General features: G+C 36.1%; 1 protein-coding gene across 1 annotated transcript; it reads right to left on the bottom strand.

Moving 5' to 3' along the window:
• Positions 1–11,206: 11,206 nt before the first annotated feature.
• Positions 11,207–24,847, bottom strand: NUDT7 (nudix hydrolase 7). Its single transcript, XM_003758361.4, has 4 exons — positions 24,740–24,847; positions 22,334–22,490; positions 17,651–17,809; positions 11,207–11,929 (listed from the first exon to the last, which is right to left on the bottom strand). The coding sequence occupies exons 1-4, from the start codon at positions 24,787–24,789 to the stop codon at positions 11,561–11,563; spliced, it is 735 nt and encodes a 244-aa protein (XP_003758409.2). The 5' UTR covers positions 24,790–24,847; the 3' UTR covers positions 11,207–11,560.
• Positions 24,848–26,064: the final 1,217 nt, after the last annotated feature.

The raw sequence follows: 26,064 nt of genomic DNA, 5'->3' as shown, positions 1-26,064 counted from the left end.
AAGGCTGCACATTTCCTATTCAGCCTTCCCCCCACCCCCTTCCCAGTGCCTCTGAGCACTATATCACCATGGAAACAGATTGTGGACTGGAGGAGATGCCACTAAATCCTATTAGATTTGCAATCATTCCAGCAAAATCTGCAGAGCAATTTGGACTTTGTTGTCCACAGCACCCTGCCTTGATCCTACCTTTTCACTTCTATTCCATTCATCTTAACCCCATAAGGTATGTATGCCATCTAATTCCTCTTCCCTCACCCCTGTTGTTTGGGCTTGCATGGTCCTGCCTAAATCCCTGCTCTGCATTGATGGATTCTAGCTTAATCTCCACCAAATTAATTTTAGCATAAGAATGAGCCTGTGTGCTCCCAGGTTAATACTATGCACATAAAATGAAACAAAACATGTTGAGCTAATGGACTAATTGGGTTGACTTCAGAATTGTTTTTTTTTTTTCTAATGTTAAATGATTCTGTATATCTACATATTGCTATAAAAGAAAATTATAATTAAAATGTTGTTCACATTCATTCACTTAACAGACATCTACCAAGTTTCTATTGTTAGCTGAGCCCTGTCCTAGGTGAGAGAACAAAGATTGAGAAAAGACATGCTCCCTATCTTCACAATATCAGTCTACTGGAAAGTATAACAAAAAGAAAAAAAAAAAACTATCCAGTATCTAAAATCTGTCTCAAATGATAAAAACACCAGAGTGGTGTGAATAAAGTGCCCTATAAGGTCCAAAGGGAAGAGTACAGGGACAATTAAGTAGAAAGAAGTCTGAAATTGGTCCAAGGCTCTGCTAAGAAGTCACTGTGTGAACCTCTGGCAAGTGACTTGCCCTCTCTGCCTCTTCTGGGCCACAAAGAGAGTTGAACAAGATGACTTCTAAGATCCTCATCAGTTCTAACATTCTATAATTCTGAGAAATGACTTTCCCTTTTGGACCTCAGACTTTCTCAAATATAAGATAGAGATGAAAATAACAATTCTATCCTCCACTGGAGCAGAGAATCATAGCATTCATCACTTAGCAGTAATAGTCTTTCTGATTTGCTATAAAGAAAACAATAATCATCATCTGGTGGCCAAATTAAAGCCCTTAAATAGTCATATTCTTTGACTTCCTTGCTGACCACTGTCTCCTCCTGAACACTCTCTTGATCTTTGGCTTCCCTCAATTCTCTTGCATGTTTAACTGCTCTTTTTCAATAGTTTTTGCTAAATAATAACTGTTGACATACGTGTGTGTTTACACACACACACACATATACACACAGTGTTCTAAAAGTCTTAATGTAGTTTTAAATTATTAAAGCTTAATTATATATTTTAAGGCTTACAAACTGCTTTATTTATATGATTCTCATTTGATCCTCACCAGAAAGCTATGAAGTATTTCATGTCTCTTATTACCCCCTTTCAGTGACATATCTAATAGGTGAAGGAGGTGGACTCTGGAGCTAGAGCTCCTCTGAATCAACAGCCAGCACTCTTTCCACCAGACACACATACAGTACTGTGCCACAGCTATTATTATTTGATACAACCAGTCTTCATCACATGACAATACTAGAGCAACAACCTTATTTGCTCCCCAGGCTTGGGTGTCTCCAGTGGTGGAATCTTAGACTTTGTTCTCTTCTCTCTCTACATTCTTTATTACCTTATCTTCTTTTATGGTTTATGGAATACTCTATCCAACCCTAATCTCTACTGAACACCAGTCTAGCACTTGGATATTTTCAGTCGGATGTCCTTAGGTTCAGCAGAGAACCTGTGATGGTTAAATATAAGACTTCATGCCAGGAAGACCTTAGGTCGATCCCTCCTTTGACATTAGCTTTTTTGACTGCTGACAAATCACTTAATATCTCTGAGAATAAACTAAAGACTGCTTAGACTGGCATTTAAGGTAAGCCAAGATCAGGCTTCAAGACCTTTCTAGACCTATTTCTCATTATTTCCTACATGTAATTTATATTTCTGGACTTCTGAACCATTTGGACTCTCAGTTCTTAACCTACATTCTACTATCACTAAATATCCACAAGTGCATGCAAACACACACACACACACACACACACACACACACACACACACACCCCATTTCCCAAATGTATAATATATTCTCTCCACATCTCTGCTTGTTGAACTATTTCTCTTCTTTTTGGACCAAACTCAAGGATTACCTTCACCATAAAGCCCTCCTTGATTCTATCAGTTAAAAGTGTAGAAGCACTATGCAAAATACAAACTATCCCACATTGCCTAAGTGATCCTGAGTTCTTCAAATCTTTCCCTAGTATTTTTTTTCATTTCTCTCTCTAGCTCTATCATACTCTACCTAGTATGGTATATATATATATATATATATATATATATATATATATATATATATGTATATGTGTGTATATATATATACACACACATACATATATATATATATATATAAATAAAATGAGCCCATTTTATTCCCTGTATCCCCACACAAGTAAATAGTTAATTTCTTTAAGGCAGGAATGTTTTGCACATCTCTTCCCTTGAATCCCCAGCATCTGGCACACAGATGCTAAGTAATTGTTGATTGAGTTGAACTGAACTGAACTGAACTGAACTCTGGTGATGAGACTCTTTCTGTTTAGCTCAGCTCATCCTCAGACAACACACATATAATCCAGCACTAGGGCAGTACTCAAAACCTTTACAATTTAGTAAATCCTGCCAAAGCTTACACTTTGCTAGCATGACCTTTGAGGACCTAGAGTTACTTCTGTTTCATGAAAGAACATTAGAGCAGGGTTGGGAAGAAAGTATTAACTGTAAAGTACAATATACATATGAATCATCATTATTATAATTTATTTCTACCCTCATTCTTTTTTACTTCTCTGGACATTTTGACATTTTTGATCCCAAACTCTTTCTAGGTGTTCCTCTTCTCCTTCTTCCTACTATCTCTTGCTTTCTTCCTCATTCTCCTTCTAGGATTCCTTTCTTGATTCTTTTAATGGGATCCTCAATGTTATAATTGGGTTATAAGATTTAGTGATACAAATTCTTAGTCCAGTCCCTTCAATTGACAGATGAAGGCTCCAAGATCCAAAGACGCTTAAATGTCTCACCTAATATTATATAGATAATAAGTAACAGAGTCCTCAGGATTCAAACCCAATTCTCTGCTCCAAATCTAGTTATCTTTTCAGTGTATTTCATTTAGGAATCAACAGAAAAATCATTACCCCTGCAGTAGTCACAAGTATCATCATTTCAAGTCATCAATTTCATTCATTAAAAGTATAATTGTTTTGTTCCATTTAATTAAAAATGTTCTCTATAAGTAGTTTCCATTTTACTGGATATAAAAGCAAATGAAGAAGCTTAATCAGATGTGATTAAGATGCTTATAGTAGATAAAGAGCTCTGAGTTTATTTTCAGATCTATTTTGTTGATGAATGAAAAACAAATTAGTATTTAAGATTAATCTTTACCCCCAAACTTTATCCTCACACCCCTTTTTTAGTTTAGACTTGTGATTTCATTAGAAGGTGGCTTTGGGAAAGTCCTTTCTTCCCTTGGGATGTTTCCCACACGTAAAGATGAGAATGTTGTACTAGTTGATCTCCAAGATCCTCTCTAGCTTTGAATCACATGCTTTAGTGAATCCAATGGCTAGCATGGTGAGAAAGAGGCATCTCTTGCATTGACTTTGGGGAGAGTTAGAGATTCCATGTTGTTATATATACTATGCTGTAGCATATAGAAGGTGGATCCTGTGACAACTTTCTAAAGTAGCTGGCTTCACACACACACACACACAGACACACACACACACACACAGAGACAGAGAGAGAGAGAGACAGAGAGAGAGACAGAGAGAAAGAGAGAGAGAGAGAGAGACAGAGAGAGAGAGAGAGAGAGAGAGAGAGAGAGAGAGAGAGAGAGAGAGAGAGAGAGAGAGAGTTTCCTTCTTTTTACTATCTCTGACAATGAATTATGGGTACAGTGAAAAGAGAACTGGTTTTGAAGGCAGGAAAACTGAGTTTGAATACTGACTCTAACATCTACTAGCTATATGAACAGACTTTCAACTTGTTTTGTCATCTCTAACACAGGGATAATAATAACTGCTTTACTCATCTTATAGGGATATGGTAAGGAAGATCCTATGTAAATGCTTTTAAAACATTACATGTTTTAATGTAAACTCTTACATTCCTTCCCCAATCTGGGCTTCATTTTTCTCCTTTGTAAAAATGCCTGAATCTCTATCTATAGTTCTTTGCAACTCTAACATTATTATGAGTCTATATTAAATTGCATAATGCCTGATAATTAGTAAGACAGGATACAAATTAACACTGTGGCTAGATTTTTAAAAATCATTTGCTATTCAGAATATGATCATTCCACACTATTTCTTTCAATTCCTACCACTACCAATAACAATAAATCACTTTTTTATAGGTACAATCTGACTCCCAACCAAGCTGAGTAGGGGAGAGGAAGCAATGTACTTCATGCTGCCTCAAATATATGATTCTGAATTGGGGTGGACATGGAAATGGAAAATGCAGGTTATGATCTTACATGATTGAATGAGGAACAGTTAGTGGGAGATCTTTGGAGAGGAGAGACATGCTTACTTTGTGTTCCTTGATGTCTTCAAGAGTGACTTGGGATATGTGAAGAAAAACAGACTTTGAAAGATAAGACATGTAGACAAAGTTGGCTTCTAAACATGTCCTTGATCTCCAATTTGCTTTCTTAGAAACTCCTGGAAATTTCTCTTGAGTTGGAAAAGGCTCTCATTCTTGACTGGGAATAAGATCTCATTTTGCTCCCATCCAAGAAGTTCATTCACTTCTGTGCATTTTCTAATATATTTTAATCTGCAGAACTTGTCACATTTCTGTTTTTTTATCTGCTTAGATAAATGGGTTTACTCAGTACTTTGTATGATGTTCTTTTGTGTAAATAGCATTTGGTGGGAAGAAGTCAAGTGTGCGGGTGTAAGCATGGGTTATCTTTTCCATTTAAGGGAAAGAAACCATGGAAACTAGGAGTTTGTTCTTTTGAACCAAAAATATCCACCAAAAAAAAAAAAAACCTAAACAAACAAAAAAACCAACAAAAAAGAAACTATGCCATTTAAGAGGTGGAGCAGACAGGTATAATTCCAGTCTGGTATTCCTTTCTCTCAAAGGATAATAAAGCAGTCTGTCTTATGGCCCCTTCTCCTGCTTCCTTTCAAAGAAGAATCTTAGTTTCTCCTGGAGAGAGGCAGGTAGTTTTCCAGAGATATATCTATCAATATCTCTTTGGGAATCATTTGGACATTCTTTGCAGTCATAACAATCACATGCTTTACATAAAGCTTTATAGTGACCCTTTGATTAGGTTCTTACAATTTCTCTGGGAAGCAGATAACATATACACATTTGACACATGAGAAAACTGGAGTTTTGATGGAGAAATGATTTGGCCGAGATCATTCAGTTACTAAACTGTGAAGTAAAAGATCGAAAGGCAGCCTATTTGGGCTTTGGGCCTATTTAGGATGCTTTAGATGTCCCAGTGGTGACTGTATTTTTTACATTTTCTCCATGAGTGTCTACTATCACATTAAAAATATCCACTCTTCAAAGTCTGGATACTTGTTAAAGTCTTAAAAAGTATCATGAGTTGTTTGGGATAGCCTTAGGAAAGATAGTTTATTGTGTTTAGGAAGAGGAACTAGAATCTGCTAATGTGAATTTGCATGGGACTTGTGACAGGGTGTCTTTGCTCTGCTCACTTAGGCTTAAATGGAAACTATTTTAAAGATGGAATCACTTTTATTTACATTCTTTTTTTTCTATTTTTTTATTTTTAATTTAATTTTTTTCTTAATTACATGTAAACACAAATTTTTAACATTTTAAAAAATATGAGTTCCAAATTCCCTCCTTCATTTGAGAAGGTAAACAATTTGATATCGATTATACAGGTGCAATCATGCAAAACAATTTCATATTACCCATGTTGCACAAGAAAATACAAACAAATTTAGGGGAAAGAAATATCAGAGAAAGGAGAGAACTCTGCTTAGGGTGGATGGGATGGTGAGGGCCGGCGGACAAGAGGAAACAGTTGCTCATTTTTATTTTGTAAATAAAATATTTACAGAAATAAAAAAAAAGAAAAAAATACAAACAAAAACTCCCCCAAGAATGATAAAGTTTAAAAAGTATGATTCAATCTGCAAGCATTTTTTCATCATAAGCCCTCAGAATTGTCTTGGATCATTGTGAGAATAGCCAAGTTGTTTACAGTTGGTCATTATATAAGATTGCTATTACTGTGGCCAATATTCTCCTGATCTTGTTCATTTCATGTAAGTCTTTCCAGGTTTTCCTGAAAGCATCCTGCTTGTTATTTCTTATAGCATTATGCGTCATTCTTATTGAGAAGACAATACAGAATTCCTCCCTTTGCTTCCATACTATAATCAAAGAAATGTTAGAGCTGGAAGGAAACTAGAAGATTACCTAGTTCAATTCCTTAATTTTGTAGATCAGGAAACTGAGGCCTAGAGAGGGGAAAAGAACTTGTTAAAGGTAACAGTGAATCAGTGGTGGAGTTAGGACTAGAACTTATGTCTTCTATTTTCCAAGTCAAGGTGAGGGTTTTTCTCACTACTCCAAGCTGACACCCACCTCTCTGTTTATGTAATTAAAAAAAAAAAACTGAGCTTAAATATCAGAAAGAGCATTTCTATAAATATAGCAGAACATAGAAACAGAATTGTATATAAAAGCATGAATCTTCATTTCATACTATTTTTTTAAAAATATATAATAAATTCCATAGATTACCTTCAAAACTATCCTTCTAGCATTATCTGATTCCTTCTGAGCTTCCTTCTGTTCTCTTCTGTGCATTTTTACAAAAAAGTCTCAATGGCTTATTTTTTGCATCCATTTCTCTCTCTTTCTCTCTCTCTCTCTCTCTCTCTCTCTCTCTCTCTCTCTCTCTCTCTCTCTCTCCCTGCAATGCTACCCTCTCCCCAATTAAAATAGAGAAGGGTAAAAAACACCTTTCCAACAAATAAGCACAGTAAGCAAAACAAATCCACATAATACTCCCGTCCCAAAATATGTCTTTCTGTCCCTTCAGACTTGCTAATACTTTGTCAAAAAGACCTTTAATCATAGACCTCAGAAGTCATAATTGGTTATTGCTTTGAACATAGTTTTTAAGTTTTTCAAAGTTGTTTTTCCCTTCACAGTTATTGTCCTTATATAAAATATTTCCCAAGTATTGTTCATTTCGCTCTGTATAAGTTCATACTAAACACAATTCCTTGCAGTTAAGTTTTTTTGTTATGATACAATCATATTCAATTACATTCTAGTATTTGTTTGGCCACTTCCAATTAATGGGCAAACCCTTAGATTTTCATTTTCCCTCTTTTAGTCCTTCCTTTCAAAAATCAAGGTTTTTTTTATTTGCTTTTTGGCTTGTTTTTCTTCTCTTCAGTATATCCTTCCTTAACACTGTCCCTCATTCTCATATTTCCCTATTGATTTTGATATATTTTTCACATCAAACTGTTAATGTGTGGGTTCAGCCCTCATTTGTCTATTTCAGACAAGGTTCATCTGATATTTGCTTTCCCTAACTCTTCCTTTATATTTGAACATTATTTTCATTATAATGAAAAATAGCAAGTTCCATCCTCTTCCTCCTTTCTATGCTAGAATATTCCTTTTTTTATCCTGTTTTTTTCCTCTTAAAGCCCTAGGAAGAGAATCAATCCTTGCCATTGGATCCTCTTTTTCTTATTTAATACCTTTAATACCCTTTGAAGATATTATTTTGAAAAGATACTCATTCTTTTCCCTCAAATAGAATGTTAGTACTACATGATCATATGGTCCCTTCTAATTCCTCAAATAAAAAAGGTCTTAAGATTTCTCTTGAATCTTGTGTTTGTATTTCTCAGTTCCTATTTAGTTGTGGTCTGTATATCAGAAATGCTTGAGAATCCTCTATCCCATTCCATCCCCAGTCCATAGGATTTATACACCTTTTCTGGGTGATTCTTGGTTGTAAGCATAAAGTTTTTGCCTTTTGGAATACTGTGTAGTAAAATCTCTCATTTTTAGTAGAACTTGTTAAGTTTTATGTAATCCTGATTGTAATTTTATGATACTTCATATGCTTTCTCCTTTCCTTTTCTCCTCTGTTCCCACCCTCAATAGATAATTGCAATATTTTTTCCTTTGCTGTGGTAACTCTGAATTTTGGCTTTTACATTCCTGGGACTCTTATTTTTGAAGTTTTTCAAATAGCAATCAGTGTTTTTTGTTTTTTTTAATTTTCACTCTGTCTTCTGGTTCTAATAGAATAATTTCTTGAAATATATTTAATCTTCACTATTTTCTGGTCCTAATAGAATGATTTCTTGAAATACAGTATCCATGTTTTTAAAAATCATGATTTTTAGGAAGTATAACTATCTTTCCTCAATCTGTTTTCAAGGTAAGTTGTTTCTGATGGCAGATATTACATTTAAAAAAAATCTTTTGATTTTGTTTTAATTATTTTTTGAAGTATCATGAAGTCATTGATGGCTAGTCTATCTTAGTTTTCAGGAAGTCCATTACTTTGGCAAATTTTACCATTTTATTCCAGTGTTCTTATCTCATTTCTCTCTCCATTTTGTTCAAGGTATTTACACTGTATGTAGAAAATTCATCTTTTCCTTTGAGTCTCTGCTTGCATTTATTATGGAATTACATTCTCTTTTTGAGGGAGCTCTAGATTTGTGATATTTGATACTGGATAGTGTTATCTTTGATTTACATATTTCTTCATCTTTAGTTCCTGAATTAAAGCTCTTTGCCAGGCTAGGCTTCCCTGCTGTGCTTTTGAGTAAGGAACAGTCAGCCCTGCTTGGTTTTGACCCTGTTCCTGAGTTTCTGGAGTTCTGAAGGAACCTTTCAGGGTAAGGACCTTTCCTTTTGTCCCAGATCTTTGAGGTTCAGAACCCTAGATCTTCTAGATCCTCTCTGGCATCTTAGCACAAAATGATAGCCGTAAGTGCCTGGTCTATCCTGGTTTATGATCATTGCCATGCTTTTGCTATTATTTACTTGGGGCCCACTATGGGTTTACAAATGACCTGAAGCTTTTTTAGAGATTAAACATATTCCTCTGCTCTTGCTACCTCTAGACAATTAGCCTTGTAGGCTATATTTGCTGGCCTTTCTCTGGTTGAGCTATATAAACACTTGTTTGCATGAATTGGCATTGTCTTTCCTGGTGGCCCTCTTTCCCATGCTACTATGCTAATGACTAACTTTTTGGGCAGTTCTAGAATGAAAGAAAACACTGTAGTTTCTCATTGGATTTCCCTATCTTTATTCATTCTGGTGTGAATTTCAGATGTTTTCTAGACCAGGGATAGGGTAGCTGGGTGGTCTGCCTATGTTCATGCATCTGTCCTGGCTAGAAATTTCTACATGCATATCCACAGACTTAGGAAATTAAAGCAGGTACCTATAGAGATTCACCAGAGCATTTCCTTTCCCATAAGGATCTAATATGGAAGTCTTCATGAGTTTCTTTGAAACTCACTCTCTGAGGCCCAAAGGATGCTTTATTGGATTTACATATTCTACCACATTGTTAATTTGCATGGCTAAAGTAAAGAAGACAAACACCATTCTCTTGGCCATTACCAATTTGATGTTTTTATTGTCCCTCTCCAGTGCCCATTTTCATTTCTGAATTGAGTCTTTATGTATTTGGAAGAAGAGGAATTTCTCCTATAGTTGCTACTGTAAGAAAAACAGATTGGTATCTGTTTCCTGCTCCTTTGGTTTTAGAAAAGAATTTAGGAAAGAATTATGGAGTTGAAGACAAAAAACCTGACTTAGAATACTAGCTTTGCTAACAACTATCTATGTCAGCTTGAACAAGTTATTTAACTTTTTAAGTTCCTTCTAACTCTTAATCCAATGAATTATAAATTAGTATATACTATACTATAGTATACTATATAGTATATATAGTATAGTATACTATAGTATAGTATACTATATTGAATATGGTTCCTGTACTTTGTATGCTCTGGAGAAAAAATGGATATGGACTAAATTATGTAGTCACAAACTAATATTACCAAAGCTACAGATAATGTGGAAGCATTCTGCCTCTGAACTTTGAGAATTTGTCAAGATGTGACTTAATGATAAACTATTTTTAATACTGTTAGTAAAACCAAAGGTGCCAAATACAAAAAGACACAATCCAAATAATCCTGTATATAATATGATATAATTGGTAAAAGTTTTAACTTTGCTTTAGAAGATAATCCTTCCAGGAGAGTACTTACAGAATTACAATTGAGAGTTAAGTGCAGAATAAATATTTTGAAATTTAGATCCCCAAAATGGCAAGGTTGTATGTTTTTATATATACAATGAGAAGACATATTGCCATATTGGACATTGAACTACCTAATCAGGAGAATGCTCAGAAGACAAGGACCACACTGGTGAGGTAAGTAGAAGCCATGCTTGGTGATTACTCATCTGAACATTAAAATACCTCAAGTGGATATGAAGGTTATCTTCATATATATATATATCAGGTGTCGTCAATAACACGATTGAATGGAGTTTGTTCTGCTCGACCCTAAAAGAAAACTAGGACCAACAGGGATAGCTACAGGGAGACAGACTTTCACTCAGCATATGAAAAAATGAAACAATATATCACAGCGACTACAATGCTGGTAATGGAGCTGAGAAGACCTAGGTTTTGACCATAATAGTTGTATGATTATGGGCAAATCCTTTAAAACTTAAGCAACTATAAGTTACAAAGGGGCTGCAGATCTTCATTGGTGGACGTCTTTTCAGTTAGAATTTCCCACACAGATTAAATCACATTACTCTACCTCCTCCAAAAGATAAATTTTATAAAAATTAGAACTGCCTAAAAGTAGAGTACATTGTTTTGTAAAGTACTGAGTTTCTCATCAAAAGAGGTAATTAAATGGAGAGCTGGATAACTAGATGCTTTTTGGAGATATGGTAAAGGATATCCACACTTTGAGTAGGTAGTAGATGACCTCTTGGATCCTTGTCCACTAATAGGCTATAAAAAAACCAAGAAGAATCATGAAACCAGAGTTATACAATTTTACATTCTCATTTTATATTTATTTATATACTTTACAAATATATTAAAATAGAACATTTGTCAGAAAACTGATACTGATTAAAGCATAATCAAATTAGTTCAGTGCTGCAGAGAATCCATTCAGAAGATACATTTTTCAGTTCAATACACATTTATTAGGGTTCCATTTGCAAGGCACTAAGCTTGGCACTGGGGATACAGAAGTGAAAAACAACATAATCCATAAAGCTCTCAACCTAAACTTTCAAGGACCCCACAGCATAGTTTAACCCACCATCAAATATGATGCCAAGAGAAGGAACTTTTGTCTGAGACTCAGCACAGTAAATGAACAAGTGCCTGGATGTATCCATGTCTAGATCATAACTTACTTTTGACATTTCTGTATATCTTTAAAAAGTGTTGCTCAGAGGATGAAATGAGATTATCAAGGTCATATTCCACATCAAAGGATGGTCGCTTTTGCAAAACAATGAGTGCAGTCAGCAGTGCAAACCTGGCTGTCAATCCCCAGATTTGATAGATTGATTGATTTTGGGGATCCATGTAGCCAAAAGAATGAATACGGAAAGAGTGGCCAAAAACAATTGCATGAAAGGAAAAGTGTGTGCGTGGATTCAGAAAATACTCCAGAGGCACCAGGAACACCTCGCTCACTTCATGTGGATTAGGCTGGGCCTGGAATGAACTGTCTATAAATCCCACAACTGGAGTTATCATGGCACCATTCTGAAAGTGGAGCACAGCCAAAGAAAAATTAGGACAAAATGAATCAATAAGACTTTCCAACTTCTATCAAACCCAATAATATATCACTGTCAAATGTGCTGATGGAAATCATAAAAGTGTGCTGTGTCCACAACATATTCATGCTATTTAATGTCAACTACTGAAAGGCAAGCCTGCCTTCCACCTCTGTTTTACTCGATTACATTCTTCATATCTCCAATTCTATACATTTTTTCTTCTCAGATACCCAATTCTAGCCCAGCTCCCTTTTTATCAGCATATGATTTCACATGAAGAGGCAGGAAAGGACCATGCAATGTGAACTTTCCCACCTCTGCTCTTCCATATACCCATATCTCTCAATGTCCTCACCCATATCAAAGAAGATGAATGTCCATCTTTATTGCTAAACTCTCCCCTCTGTTTATATCGTTGATCCCATCATTCTCTTCCATTCCTCCAAGACTTTTCTCCATCAATCATACCCTCCTCATGGATCTTCAGTTTCTTCTCACTTCAACTAGGAAGGCAGTGAGGTGGTATAATGGATGAGCCAATGGGCCTGGAGTCAGGAAGAACTGAGAGACTACTAACCCTAGGCATGTCATTCTACATCTGTCTGTCTTAGTTTCCTAGCAACCACTTCAGAGATGCTTCGAAAATCAAATGAAATATTTGCCAAGTACTTAATACAATGCCTGGCACATAGCAGGTGCTTATTAAATACTTAGGCTCTCCATCCTTCTCCTTCCAGATTTTCTTCCCCTCTCCCTACAAATATGCTCAAGGCTTCTCTGTCCTAAGAAAACTTCCTTGATCTTGGCACCTCATTAAGTTATTGTCTTTTCTCTTCATTATAAAATCACTCTTCAACCCTTTGTCATTTGCCTTCTAGTTTGGCTGCTCTTGTGAAGTATCTTTCTCCAAGCTTCTCTAAGACCTCATTATAAGTAAGTCCAATGAGGTTTGTTGTTGTTGTTGTTGTTGTTGTTTTTTTTTTTTAACATACTCTCATTTTCCTTGACCTCTCTGAGGTCTTTGATATTATAGACAACACATATCCCTGAACTTTTTCTCTTGGTTTTTGTAGCACCACTTTCATGGTTCTTCTTTCAACTTTTTTGTTGACCTATTTCTTTTGCTGTATTTCATAAACCTTGATGTTCCCTAATGTTCAATCTTAGACCTTTTTGTTTTCTATCTTCTCTCTTGAAGATGCTGTAGTTTTAATTATCACCTATGTACAGATCACCTCTTAATCTATAACAACATCCATATCTATCTCTTGAGTTCTAGTCCTTTATTTCATGACCAATATCTACATTATCTTGAAGTAACTCAAACTCAGCATATCCAAAAATGAACTGCCTGTTGAAATTCTATCTCATAGGCCTATCTTTCCCTATGTTCCAGAAAAATTGAACAGCTCACCACCCCCTCTTCCCATGTTCTAATATTTTCTTTGAGTGAAAGGGTATCCTTCAAATCACACCTTGGCCTGTACTGAAACCTTCCTGAGTATCACTCCTAGTCCCTCAAAACTTCAGCTCCAGATGAACTTTTAATCTTTTATTCCATGTCTTTTGGATCTCTCTTATCCACTATTATAACTTGTATCATGGTTATGTGTAGTTTTGTCTTATTTAACAACTAGATTATGAGTTCTTTGATGGCAGGTTCTACATCTAATTTTTACCTTTGTATTTCCCTTACAGCCAACTACATGATCTTGAACAGAGTTTGTATTTAATAAATTTGAAATGAAACCTCGAAGTTGTGTTTATTTATGTATTATGATGAAGTTGGAGATGTAGGCTGCACCTAACTGCAGAAGGCACTGAATACTAGGCAAGGTAATATGGATTTATTTTGTAGACAATGGACAGCAATAGAAAAGTTTTGGTTAGAGAAATAATGATTTGATCAATTCTATATATAAGTACAAGTGAAGGGTAATAAGAACTTGAACATCATATTGACAATGGGAGTAGATAGCTAGACCAGATGACTTCTAAGATTTCTTTCAATTTTAATACTAAAACTTTAAAAAAACAAATAAAATGAAAATCATAAGAATACTCTAATCCTCAAGAAAAACATGACAAATGAAAAAAGTACTCCATAAGTTTTGAGTCTGCTAATTGTTCTTTTCTACTAGGACATTGGCTGGCTTCTAATTTCTAGACAGAATATGAATCTATCTGGATATAATAACTATTACAAGTATTTCCTTTTAGGCAAGATCCTGAAACCTAGGCTGGGTGCCCAGAATACAGGTGGTTGTACAACTAAACCCTCACAGGAAGTAATTTTCAAAAACAACTTGCTTGGAATTGTTTTGCTCCCTGGCTCATCATCCCAAAAAGTCTGATACTCTATCTTTGCCTTTTCTCCTACCCCTTCTGTATCAGTACAGAGGCAGTATGGATTAGGAATCAGAATATCTAGTTCAAAGCCTGGATCAGACTTCTGTGATATGTAACTTGAGAAATGTCCCTTACCCCTGTATGTGCACGAATGTTTGTGGCAGCCCTTTTTGTAGTGGCTAAAAACTGGAAACTGAATGGATGTCCATCAGTTGGAGAATGGCTGAATAAATTGTGGTATATGAATATTATGGAATATTACTGTTCTGTAAGAAATGACCAACAGGATAATTTCAGAAAGGCCTGGAGAGACTTACACGAACTGATGCTGAGTGAAATGAGCAGGACCAGGAGATCATTATATACTTCAACAACAATACTATATAATGACCAGTTCTGATGGATCAGGCCATCCTCAGCAACGAGATCAACCAAATCATTTCCAATGGAGCAGTAATGAACTGAACCAGCTATGCCCAGAAAAAGAACTCTGGGAGATGACTAAAAACCATTACATTGAATTCCCAATCCCTATATTTATGCACACCTGCATTTTTGATTTCCTTCACAAGCTAATTGTACAATATTTCAGAGTCTGATTCTTTTTGTACAGCAAAATAACATTTTGGTCATGTATACTTATTGTGTATCTAATTTATATTTTAATATATTTAACATCTACTGGTCATCCTGCCATCTAGGGGAGGGGGTGGGGGGGGGGTAAGAGGTGAAAAATTGGAACAAAGAGGTTTGGCAATTGTTAATGCTGTAAAGTTACCCATGCATATATCCTGTAAATAAAAGGCTATTAAATTAAAAAAAAAAAAAAAAAAAAAAGAGAAATGTCCCTTACCATCTCTGAGATTATTTCCTTTTGAGAGAGTTGGATTAGATACTCTCCAAAAGCTTTTTAAGCTTTTCACATTCTATGATATATGTTGTAAGGTCTCTCTACACATAGACATTCTGTTTTCTGACTTCCCTTCTAGTTCTGACATTCTCTGAATATACAAGATGTTGTAATTTATGAGAATTTTGTAGACTTTCAAACTTGTTTGTGCAACAGCAGCAACATGAGTGACTCAAACATTTGGTACTTTTATTTAACTATTGCCAGAGAGAAAACAATCAAGGATTTGGGTGGCCACCTAATTCAGTTCCTACTTAAAATGAGTCTTCTCTATCTCCTCCAGATATGATCTTTTAGTCTCAACTTGAAATTTTCTGCCAATAATGAATTATGTGACCATGGGAGAAGTCACTCTAAATCTTTGGGTCTCAGTTTCCTAACATGTTAAATAAATTTCCTAATATATGACATCTAAGATTTCTTTCTTGTGTAAAAGCATTATGACTGTAATATTTTTCATTGGATTTAGAGTCAGAAAACCTGATTCCAAAATCTACTTATTATTTCTGTCATACTGGGCAAGTCATAACTTCTCAAGGGTCAGTTTCTTCATTTGTAAAATAAACAAGGAGTTTGACTAGATGATCTTTAAAATCTCTCATAGCTTTAAATCTTCTTATCCCTCATTTCTTCGACTGATCTTCATATAATATCATCTCCACTTTCCTCATAATTCTGGTCTCCTTTCTTTGTACATATTCCAGTTTGTTAATGTCTTTTCTAAGATTGGTACTGGGAACTGAAAAATCCGCTATAAATAATCTTACCAAGACAGAATGAAGCAAGACTATCACCTTCATTACTCTGGATACCACATTTTTCTTAACATAGCCTAAGAATGTACTAGTCTTTTTATCAGTCACAGTATCTCATAAAAGCATTGTCTCATTATAAGCTATAATAAGTTCAGAAATAATTGAAATCCTCTAGTTATTTAAATATGAACTAATGGCACACCAAGTCTCTCTTATCAACTCACATGATGTTTTAGTCAGAGGGATCTTGGAGATTACTTAATCCAAAGTTGTTGCTCCATGGAGGCAAAAATAAGATCCAGAGAAATTAAATAACTTGCTAGCAAATGGTAAGACTCAAGTCCTGGTCTCCTAATTCTGAGTCTGATGAATTTAGGAGCTGAATTTATATGCAGATTTTCTTGTTGCTAAGCCCTTCTCCATTGCCTAACAGTACTCCAGGCTCCTGAAGATTCTACCAGTAGAATCAAGTTCCAGCAGATCCTGCTAAGTTGGAAATTCTATCTGACTCTATGTCTGTTTTTCAAGGATCAACTTAGTTAAGTGTGGAGGGAGTTGGCAAACAAAGGATTAGTCTTTTTCCATAGACAGAACTCATGAATGCTTCTATGGAATAGTTGTGATCTGTGCTGGCTGATTCAATAACTGGTAAAAATCAGAATAATTATAAGCATATAATGAATGAATGAATAACATATATAAAACCTTATATTTAATGCTACCGAATTTTATCTTGTTGGTACTAGCCCAGTATTCTAAGCTTATCATGATTTTAAATTTTTATTCTGTTATACCTCCCTTGCAGCTTCATGATACTTTTGTGAGTCTATCTGATGATCAGGACACAATTGAGGACAAACCATTGGTTCCAGTCCATAATTTTTTTTTTACCAAAGTGATGTAAAGGTATTACCAGGAATAAAGGAAGTAGAAGCATGCAAAAAGCAACAAGTAAGACTATTACGCTGCATTTAAGTATGTCAGTGAAATTGAGAAATGACAGATGATTAAAGGTAACAGCAAAACTTGAGAGAAAGGGACTCTGATATATTAAAGTCTATAACAACAAAGGAAGAGAATGATAGCCATGGTGTTATATAAGAGATGAAGTCCTAGATTGTCTCAGAAAGAGTCAGTCCTTAAAAGATTATGGATTCCTTTCCTTTGGGTGAGTCTTTGGGATGGTATTAATTGCTTTGATCAGAAAAACATCAGAACCATGGTCAGTGGTTGTGAAAGAGTATTATTAAATGATTCAGCACTAAGGCAGCGGACAGCACCAGAGTGTTTGCAATAGAGAAGTTAGCATTTCAACTTTTCCCTAGGAATATTTAAGGAAGAGGAAGGACTATTATTAACTTTAAGTACCTTAAATGCAATGAAAATGGACCCCCTAAGTCTTCTCTCTTGATAGACCAAGCTCTAGAGAGGATCAGGTCCTTAAACCTATCCTCATATGAAATAAGGGTCTCTAGCCCAGTCATCATTCTGGTCATCCTCTTTTGGATACACTCAAGTTTGACAATATCCTTCTTAAAACATTATGCTCAGACCTTAACCAATATTCTAGATGAAGTTTAACCAGGATAGATATAATGGGACTATCATGTCCCTCATTCTGGATATCATGCTTTTCAGAGAGGAGTTATCTCAAGATAAAGTTGGAAAAACACAAAATTCTAAGCCATACCTTGTTTATATAAGGCACAAGACGACAGATGACTTCTACTTGGTGAGGCTGAAGCCCGATTTCTTCCTGAGCTTCCCGGAGAGCTGTGGTTATATCATCTGTGTCTCCTGGCTCTCTCTTTCCTCCTGGAAAGCACACTTCCCCTGGAGAGGTACGTAACTAAATATTAAATAAAAATCACTAGGTTATTCAACTAAGTAGTTATTCAAAGGGCAAAGATAAATTTAATTAGGAATTTCTGTTTTTTTTATGTTTCAAATCCTCCTCTACTGGTCTACTGACAAACTATATCAAGTATTAGTGGGCCAGGTAGCTCAATGTGGAAAGTTTCATCACCAGAGAGCTGGCCACCAAACTTTTGAATACTTTTAGTCAAAATGTATGAAGACTGACATTGCTAAAATGGCTAAATTTGGTGGAGTGCATTGACATTAATAACATCATCAGGAAAGTAAAGTTTTGTAAAGTATTCAAGTAGAGGAATATTGATATATTAAATGACTTACTTAAAAAGATCTAGGATATTGCCTGAGGCATAGAGTGGTCAAATTATTTACCTAGGATCACACAGATGTAATATGGCAGATGTTTGAAATCAGTTCTTTCTGACTTCAAACCCAGCATTCTATCCAACCTGATTCTACTAATCGAAATCAGGTTAAAGAAATATACTTTTAAAACATATTACTAAGTTAAGAAAACAGTGCTTCCCACTACTGAGATCAGGTTAAAGAAATATACTTTAAAAATATATCACTAAGTTAAGAAAACAGTGCTTCTTACTTTTCCTCTCTTTACTTCTTAATAAGAAATATGAATACAAAAATGGTAATGCCTATCATAATCCTTTTTAAAAAATCAGAAAAAGTTAAAGGTAATTAAATAGTAAGATACAGAAAACTTCAGATAATAAATACTTAAGAAACTTCTATTATTTGCAAAGCTCTGTTGAAGAATTTTTTTAAAGTTGCATTTCTATAATAGCTTCCATTTATAAAACTTTACTAAAAAAGATCTGAGTTAAGTAGTACAGTATGATTATACCCTTTTTATAGAGAAGAAACTATATTTGGACAAGTGTCTTTTGGGGGGAGGTTGCAACACAATTGGGGTTATGTGACTTGCCTAAGGTCACACAGCTAGTATTAAAATGTCTGAGGCTGAATTTGAACTCAGGTCTTCCTGACTTTAGGGCCAGTGCTCTATCCACTCGCCATCTAGCTGCCCCCATGGACAAGTGTCTTGTGCAAGTGTAAAAGGCTAATAAATGGCAGGTCATATGGTTACAGGCCACTGCTCTAGCCACCATACTTTAGTGCCACTTCAAAATGTAATGCATGTAATGATCACATATTATATGACTTCTTTATATAAGATGTAATCATTTTATCTATGGAATGACTTCAGACTAAAAAGGAGGCAAGTGGTGATTTATCCAGCTGGATAAAAATGTAGAAGATATGAAGGAGAATATTAACTCAAGCTCTAAGATGAGTTAGGTGAAACCCTTATATAAGAGAGCCAGTAATGCTAGCTAATTTGCACCTGATTAAATAGAAAGTCACTAAAGCTCTTTGGGCAGCAAAGTGACATAATTAGATCTATGTACTACAAAGATTATGCTTTTTAAAAGTTTTTATACATTTTCTTTTTACATCATCTTTATTTTGCATATCTCATCCTCACTGGCTCATGAGCATTCCCCTTGCATTATAGTTACAGGGGCTTTTTAATGTCAGCAAAAATCAAATGATATAGTAGCTAAGTCTGACAGTGTAGGAAACATTAGGAAAACTTTCTTTGTAGATTTGTAAAGGATTCAATTATACAAGGAGGCTGGAAGCAGAAGAGCTGGTAAGGAGTCTACTATGATGGTCCAAAAAATAGTCTAAATGATGTAGCAAATGCTTTGGCTCAGGGCCACTTTTGCCTAGAAGAAAGGAAGGAGGCAGAAAAGACATTGGATGAAGAGTCAAGAGACTTGGCTTCTAGTAATTCTCTCACCCTCTCTGCAAAATGAGTTGTTTAAACTAGATGATTCCTAAGGTCCTCTCTAGCTTTCACATTTTATGGCTCTAGGATCATCAGCCTGAAACAGAGAGTGGAGGAATGGTTTGAAACAGGGAAGATTATTGCTCTGGGAATTATATGAAAAATGATAGAAGTCTCACAGGACAGTCTAGTGTGAATTCCAATTGAATCAGGGCTTCAAATGTCTTCCATCTATGATACTTTCATGTTTGAATTACTTACAATATAATGCTAAATTGAAAAGCTGAATAAATGCATATATCCTGTGAGTAGATGTAATTAAAACTGAAATATAAGGTATTATCAAGGTGTAAATGGAAATACTGGAATTAGGGGAAGAGATCAGCCACTTACTATTTATGTGACTTGTACAAGTTACAACTTTGGACCTAATTGTCCTCATTTATGAGATTTTCTTCAAGATCCCTTCCAGTTCTACACTTACAATTTATGAAAAGCAACATGATTCACTGGGAGAATGCTAGACTTGGATCTGGATTTAAATCTTAGTTCTGATTTCTTTCCTCTTAGTGGTAGATTGCAAGTGAGAAATGTTTCATATGCTGTTTGATGTGGCTACTGTGTGAGTTCAATTAGGTGGATTTAGCACTCTTTGGATATCCAATTAAGTGAACTCCATCTTGTTTATAAGTATAGCATATAAGGTTTTGGTAATGTTTTACTAACATCTACATAAATTGTATCTATAGCAGATTTATTAGACTATGGGCAAAATTTTAAAAAGCATATGATATTGGCCTGATATGATTTGTTATTGAAGGCATACTGATTCTTAAGTCTACTTTTGAAGATATTTAGGAACTATCCTTTTAATAATACATTTTAGAATTTTGTCAGAATCCGAAGCCAAGCTTATCAGCTTATATAGTCTGCAAACTTTACTCTCTTTTTGGAACTGAAAGATTTCTAATTATCTTTCCTTTTTGAATAATAGATCTCTTAACAACCTCAAATAATCCTTAATCCAGACAGAATCTATGATTGAGACCTGCTAAAATTGTATATAACAACTTGGATGAAAACTGATTTTTTTCTAAATAGTTATTCCAACAATTTTAGAATTGAAAGGGAACTCAGCTACTATCTAAAAATATTCTCTTTAGTGAGCATTTGGTGTTATTCCCAATAGAATGTAAATTATTTGTGGCAAAAGTGGGTTCATTTTTGTACTTGTATCTTCAATACCAGCATGGTACCAGGCACAGAGTAGCTACTTAAGAAATGCTTATTGATTGACTGATTCACCAAGTGGAGGTCCTAGGAAATATCATCTTAACTCTAAAACATCTCAGGTTCCTGGGCTCTACCGGAAAAGGAAATTTCATCTCTAAAACACTTTAAGTCCCTCATTTCCTTTATCTATAAAATAAAAAGATTGGAATGAATAATCTCTATAGTTAATTTTAGCCTTATATCTTATCATTCAGCTTCCTTTTGTAGTTTTGCAATGAGTTACTCAAAGAAACTAGCCTTCTCTGAAGGTAGCATATGAATTTTGATAATCATTAAAAAGTTCTTAATTTGGGGCCCAACTATGTAAGTTCTATTCAGCTACTAAATTCTATCCTTTGGGGTCAAGGAAAACCAACATAATCTCATTTTTTTAGACTATCTGAAGGCAATGATCTAATCATATTTAAATCTTTTCAGGAAAAACAACCCCAGTTCCTCCAACTAATGCTCATATGACTTGGTCTCTAGTCCCCTCCCCTAGGTCCTCATACCAATCTGAATCCATTCCAGTTTGGGAATGTATTTCATGTGGTATCAAGGATTCAGGTATGTCATAAACAATGTACAATTGCAATGAAAATAAAGCTAGAATTACATTAAGTTCTAGTATTTGTGTTTCTGGACACATAGTAGGTATGTGACTACTTAAAGAGTCTTTCTTAATTCATTAAGTGGATATAGAACAGGTGAGTGTTTTACCCTAGCTTGTATTGTTTTCAAGAAACAGTATCTCAAGAAAACCGTTTTCTAGAAAGCAGCAGTATAAGATAGTTAAGCAGAAGTATACAGTACATAAGTAGTATTAAAAAGCACTAAATCTGTAATTAGAAGACCTAGGTGGAATCCTGGCTAGATTTATTAGCTGTGTTAGCTTCAGTAACTCATTCTCAGTTTCTTCTGTAAAATAAGAGCTGGTTTCAGTGATTTCTTCTTGCATCTCTACATGCATTGAACTTTGAGAAGGAAAACCTAATTCTAAGCCAAACCCTACTGATGAGCAATACAGTTCTGAACAAGTTACCTAGCTTCCCAGTGTCTCAATACTTGGTTGACACTTTTCTCTGTATGAAGAACACATCAAAAATACTATACTAGTATACTAATACTAGCCCTACAGAAGATCAATATAAGATCAAGGTACATACATTGAACTGAAGTATTAAATACACTCAAAATATGCAAGGATAATTTATTGTATTAATTAAAGCAGCAGTAGAATACAGTAGGGGAAAACCTGTGCTATGTGTTATCATAACTCTAATTCCTCCTCTCTAAAATGGATATAATACTTGTACTAATACTTACTTTACAAGATTATAAAGAAAGCACTTTCTAAACTTAATGTTGTTATTGTGAAGTTTTTTTTTCAGATCACTCTGACTGAGGTGTTTCACCTACCTTCTTTGAACGGACTGTGAAAAGCACATAAATCTTTTCTTCTTTAACCAGCAAAGGTAGTAAGACAGAATATTTCGTTGATAACCACAGAGAAAACTTGCTTCTAACATCATGTTTTCTTAAGCGGGCCTTAGCAGTCTCCTTGATCAAATTTTTGCTAAGACAAAAACAAATTCATGAATTTTAGCACTGGATTTCTCTTAAAAAGTTCTAGTTTTGGACAAATGCCTCTCTGGGTCTCAGTGTCATTTGGAAAATCTAAGGATGTAAAACATTTAACCTACCTCTCTTCTAACTTTTGACATTTTATATTCTAAATTCCCTTGAAAGCACACAAAAAGCAGTGACCAGTGTTAAATATCAGTATGGGTTCAAGAATATGTCACATAAGACTACCCTCCATTTATTTATTTATCTATTTGTGTGTTTATTTATTTTTGGGCAGGGTTACTAGGCTAGCAGATCAGAGGAATGCTATAGATATAGGTATTCCTATAATAATGATAAGGCAACAGTCATCTCTCATAATATACTTGTGAATAAGATGTGATTGGAATTAATGTTCCATTTCTGAGAATGATTCCTCTCAGCCAGTATTCTAAAATAAAATTTAGAGGTTCTTTTCAACTCTACTCTTCTATATTGTAGGATCCTTTCTAGGTCTTATATCCTATATTTGTGGGTTCTTTCCAATTCAAAATTTCATGACCTGAGAAAACATGTAAATATGACTTTTTTAATGCTCTAAAGAGCATTAAATTATAAGTTGATGAGGAATGTTTTCAGAAGTTAAAATCCACTTTTACAAACAAAATTATCTATAGAAAGGTCACTAGCAGAGGACTCTGGGCCTTCAACAGTGCCTAGTGAAACAGAACCAGATTAAAATGTAATTGAGAAATATTTGACAAAATAAAAAAAATACAATGGAATATTATAGACATTAACATAGGATTTTCTAAGGCAATAAGTGGCTCACAAGGATCCTTATTTCCCTTTTTAAAATTCAGACAACTCAGACTTAGGGGGCTAGATAAATATTTGGAACAATCTCCTTGGATAACCACGCCTACCTTCAGTCACTTCCCCTCAGCCACTTTTGCATCTGTCTTTTGTAGTTATCTGTCTTCCCCTTCCATTCTTGTATTTTTCATATCTCCTATTTGAATATAAATTCTCTTAAGGTTTCTTGAGTAACTGCACTTAGTGCTTGACCTGCCACTAGGCATTCAAGAAAATGACAAGCCTGGAAATGATGATATAAAAACTGGGCAGGAGTAATGAACTGAACCAGCTACGCCTAGAGAAAGAACTCTGGGAGATGACTAAAAACCATTACATTGAATTCCCAATCCCTATATTTATGCCCACCTGCATTTTCGATTTCCTTCACAAGCTAATTGTACAATATTTCAGAGTCTGATTCTTTTTGTACAGCAAAATAACGGTTTGGTCATGTAGACTTATTGTGTATCTAATTTATATTTTAATATATTTAACATCTACTGGTCATCCTGCTATGTGGGGGAGGGGGTGGGGGGAAGGAGGGGAAAAATTGGAACAAAAGGTTTGGCGTTTTTGCAGCCTCATGGATCCCTTGTTGAGCGGGATCCAGTGAAGCTTGTGAATCTCTTCTCAGAATAAATTGTCTGGTGCTTAAATCCAGGCTCAGACACTACCTGTGTAATCGCGGGCAAACCACGGTCTGCTTCAGTTTTCTCATCAGTAAATTGGTGTAAAAACAGCCCTTCCCTGGAGGCGTTTTTGTAAGGCACAAATGAGCTAACCGCAAAGCTCTTAGCACCGTGTTAGACCAACAGTGGGCGCGATATGGTTTTTTCTTTACTATTTTTTTTCAGGTTTCTCATTTGTAAAATGGGGATGATGTAAATAGCATCCTCAGGATCAAGTGAAACAACAATCGCACAGTGCTGGGAAAATAATCGGAGCGCTAAAATGCGCGCTTACTATTAGTAGTATCATTCTGTCTCCATTCCCCCACGTTAAAAACAACGGAGCAGCAGCGTCTCTCCCCCCGGGGGGCTGTGAGGATTCGGGGAGATGACAACGTGTAAATCCAGCCTTTATTATAAAATACGTGGGATTGCAAAGAAACCCACGGAGAGCAGTGGTTCCTGAGCGCTGCCGCAGAGAAGCCGCTGAGGCGCCGCAGGGCCGCAGGCGCGGCCCGGCCGCTGCCCCGGTTCCAGGCCCCGGCTCAGGCCCCGCGGGCGGAAGGAGGGACCGGGCCGGCGGGGGCTCGGCCCATGACAGCGATACATTACCCCGGAAACCCCGCGGGACCGCCCCCGGCCCTCGCTGTGGCTCCCGGAGAGGCCCCGGCCGGAGGGGAACAGAAACCCGCCGGCCCCAGCCTGAGACGCGCCCTCCCAGCAAGGGCCTCACCATCGCAGCTCCATGGGCTTCGGCTGACCCCTGCCTGCCGCCGTGCACATGCGCAAAAAGGCCCCCACTTTCTAACCCCTCCCGTTCCTAACTCTCTTCCCTCAAGCGCCACAGGTAGTGGGCATGCGCAAAGGGCGGACTTGGAGCCGGGCATGCGCAAAGGGCGGACTTGGAGCCGAGCATGCGCAGAGAGCTCCAGCACGATTAGGCTGCAGGAGGCTCGATTAGTCATTCTCCTCGCTGGCTCTTCTACTCCTCTTTTCAAAAAAAAAAAAAAAAAAAAAAAAAAAAAGTGCCGTACATCTAACAACTTGGGGGCCCAGAGCTGAGGGCGGAGTCTGAGAGTGGGCGGAGCCTTCTCCCTGGCCCTTCTCAGTTCCTCATTGGCCCTGCCCCATTGCCCTCTCGCTATTGGCCGCACTTTTTCCACATCTCCCGCTACTGCGGGGCGTTTTTAGTCAACAGGTATTCTTTTAAGCATCTATCATACACCAGGTATTGTAGAAGCTGAGGATTTAAGTGTAAAGAATGGAACCATACTTATTCTCACCGAGCTTTCCCAAACCACTTTGTTTGTATTTTGTGCGTAGGTAGGAAGATATAGATGGACACGTGTGTGATCCTTTTCGAGAGAATATCAACGTACATATGGGCATTCTCAAATATCCTGTTTTTAGTTCCTTAACCTGCTCTCAGCCGGCTATACACCAAGTTGGTCATACTTTTCTACCGTCCTGCCCCGCACAAACATAATGCTTTAAGAATTCTCAAATCCAATTATTCAACCATAATCTTTTGGCTTTTCTCATCTTCTTCTGTCTTCCCTTCGTTCTAATTATGATTTCCAATTCTTTGATAGCTCAATTCTCTCCCGAGAATCTCCTCATGCACTAGCCATTTTTCCCTTCCCATTCATGATTTATTGGCAAACCAATTCAACTCTATATTATCCTCTTCTTTTAAATCCCTACCCCTCTTCTATTTCTGTTCATACGTAATCAAGCCTCAGTCTTGAATTCCTCCATCACTTTTTGTATCTACACAAATGTTGGTGAATGAAGATGGAAAAAAAATGCAATTGTTCTGATTGTGTCCAAATTTATGTTACACGATTTCGATTTGGTCCACAATCTTACTACATCTCCCCATTCACTATTCCACTCTTTATAGAAGCTCTTCCAAATCTTTTCATCCTTCTTCAAATTTCTCCCCTCTTTTTACTCTCTCAGCTAAGATCCTTGCCTCATATTTTATGGAAAAATTGGAATAATTTTCTGTGAACTCCTCTTCTCCCATCTTTTTCCACTTTCTCCTTCATTTAGGTT

Source organism: Sarcophilus harrisii, chromosome 2 (genome assembly GCF_902635505.1).
Source record: "Sarcophilus harrisii chromosome 2, mSarHar1.11, whole genome shotgun sequence".
NCBI classification, from domain to species: domain Eukaryota; kingdom Metazoa; phylum Chordata; class Mammalia; order Dasyuromorphia; family Dasyuridae; genus Sarcophilus; species Sarcophilus harrisii.
This window is presented reverse-complemented; position numbering and strand designations above follow the sequence as displayed.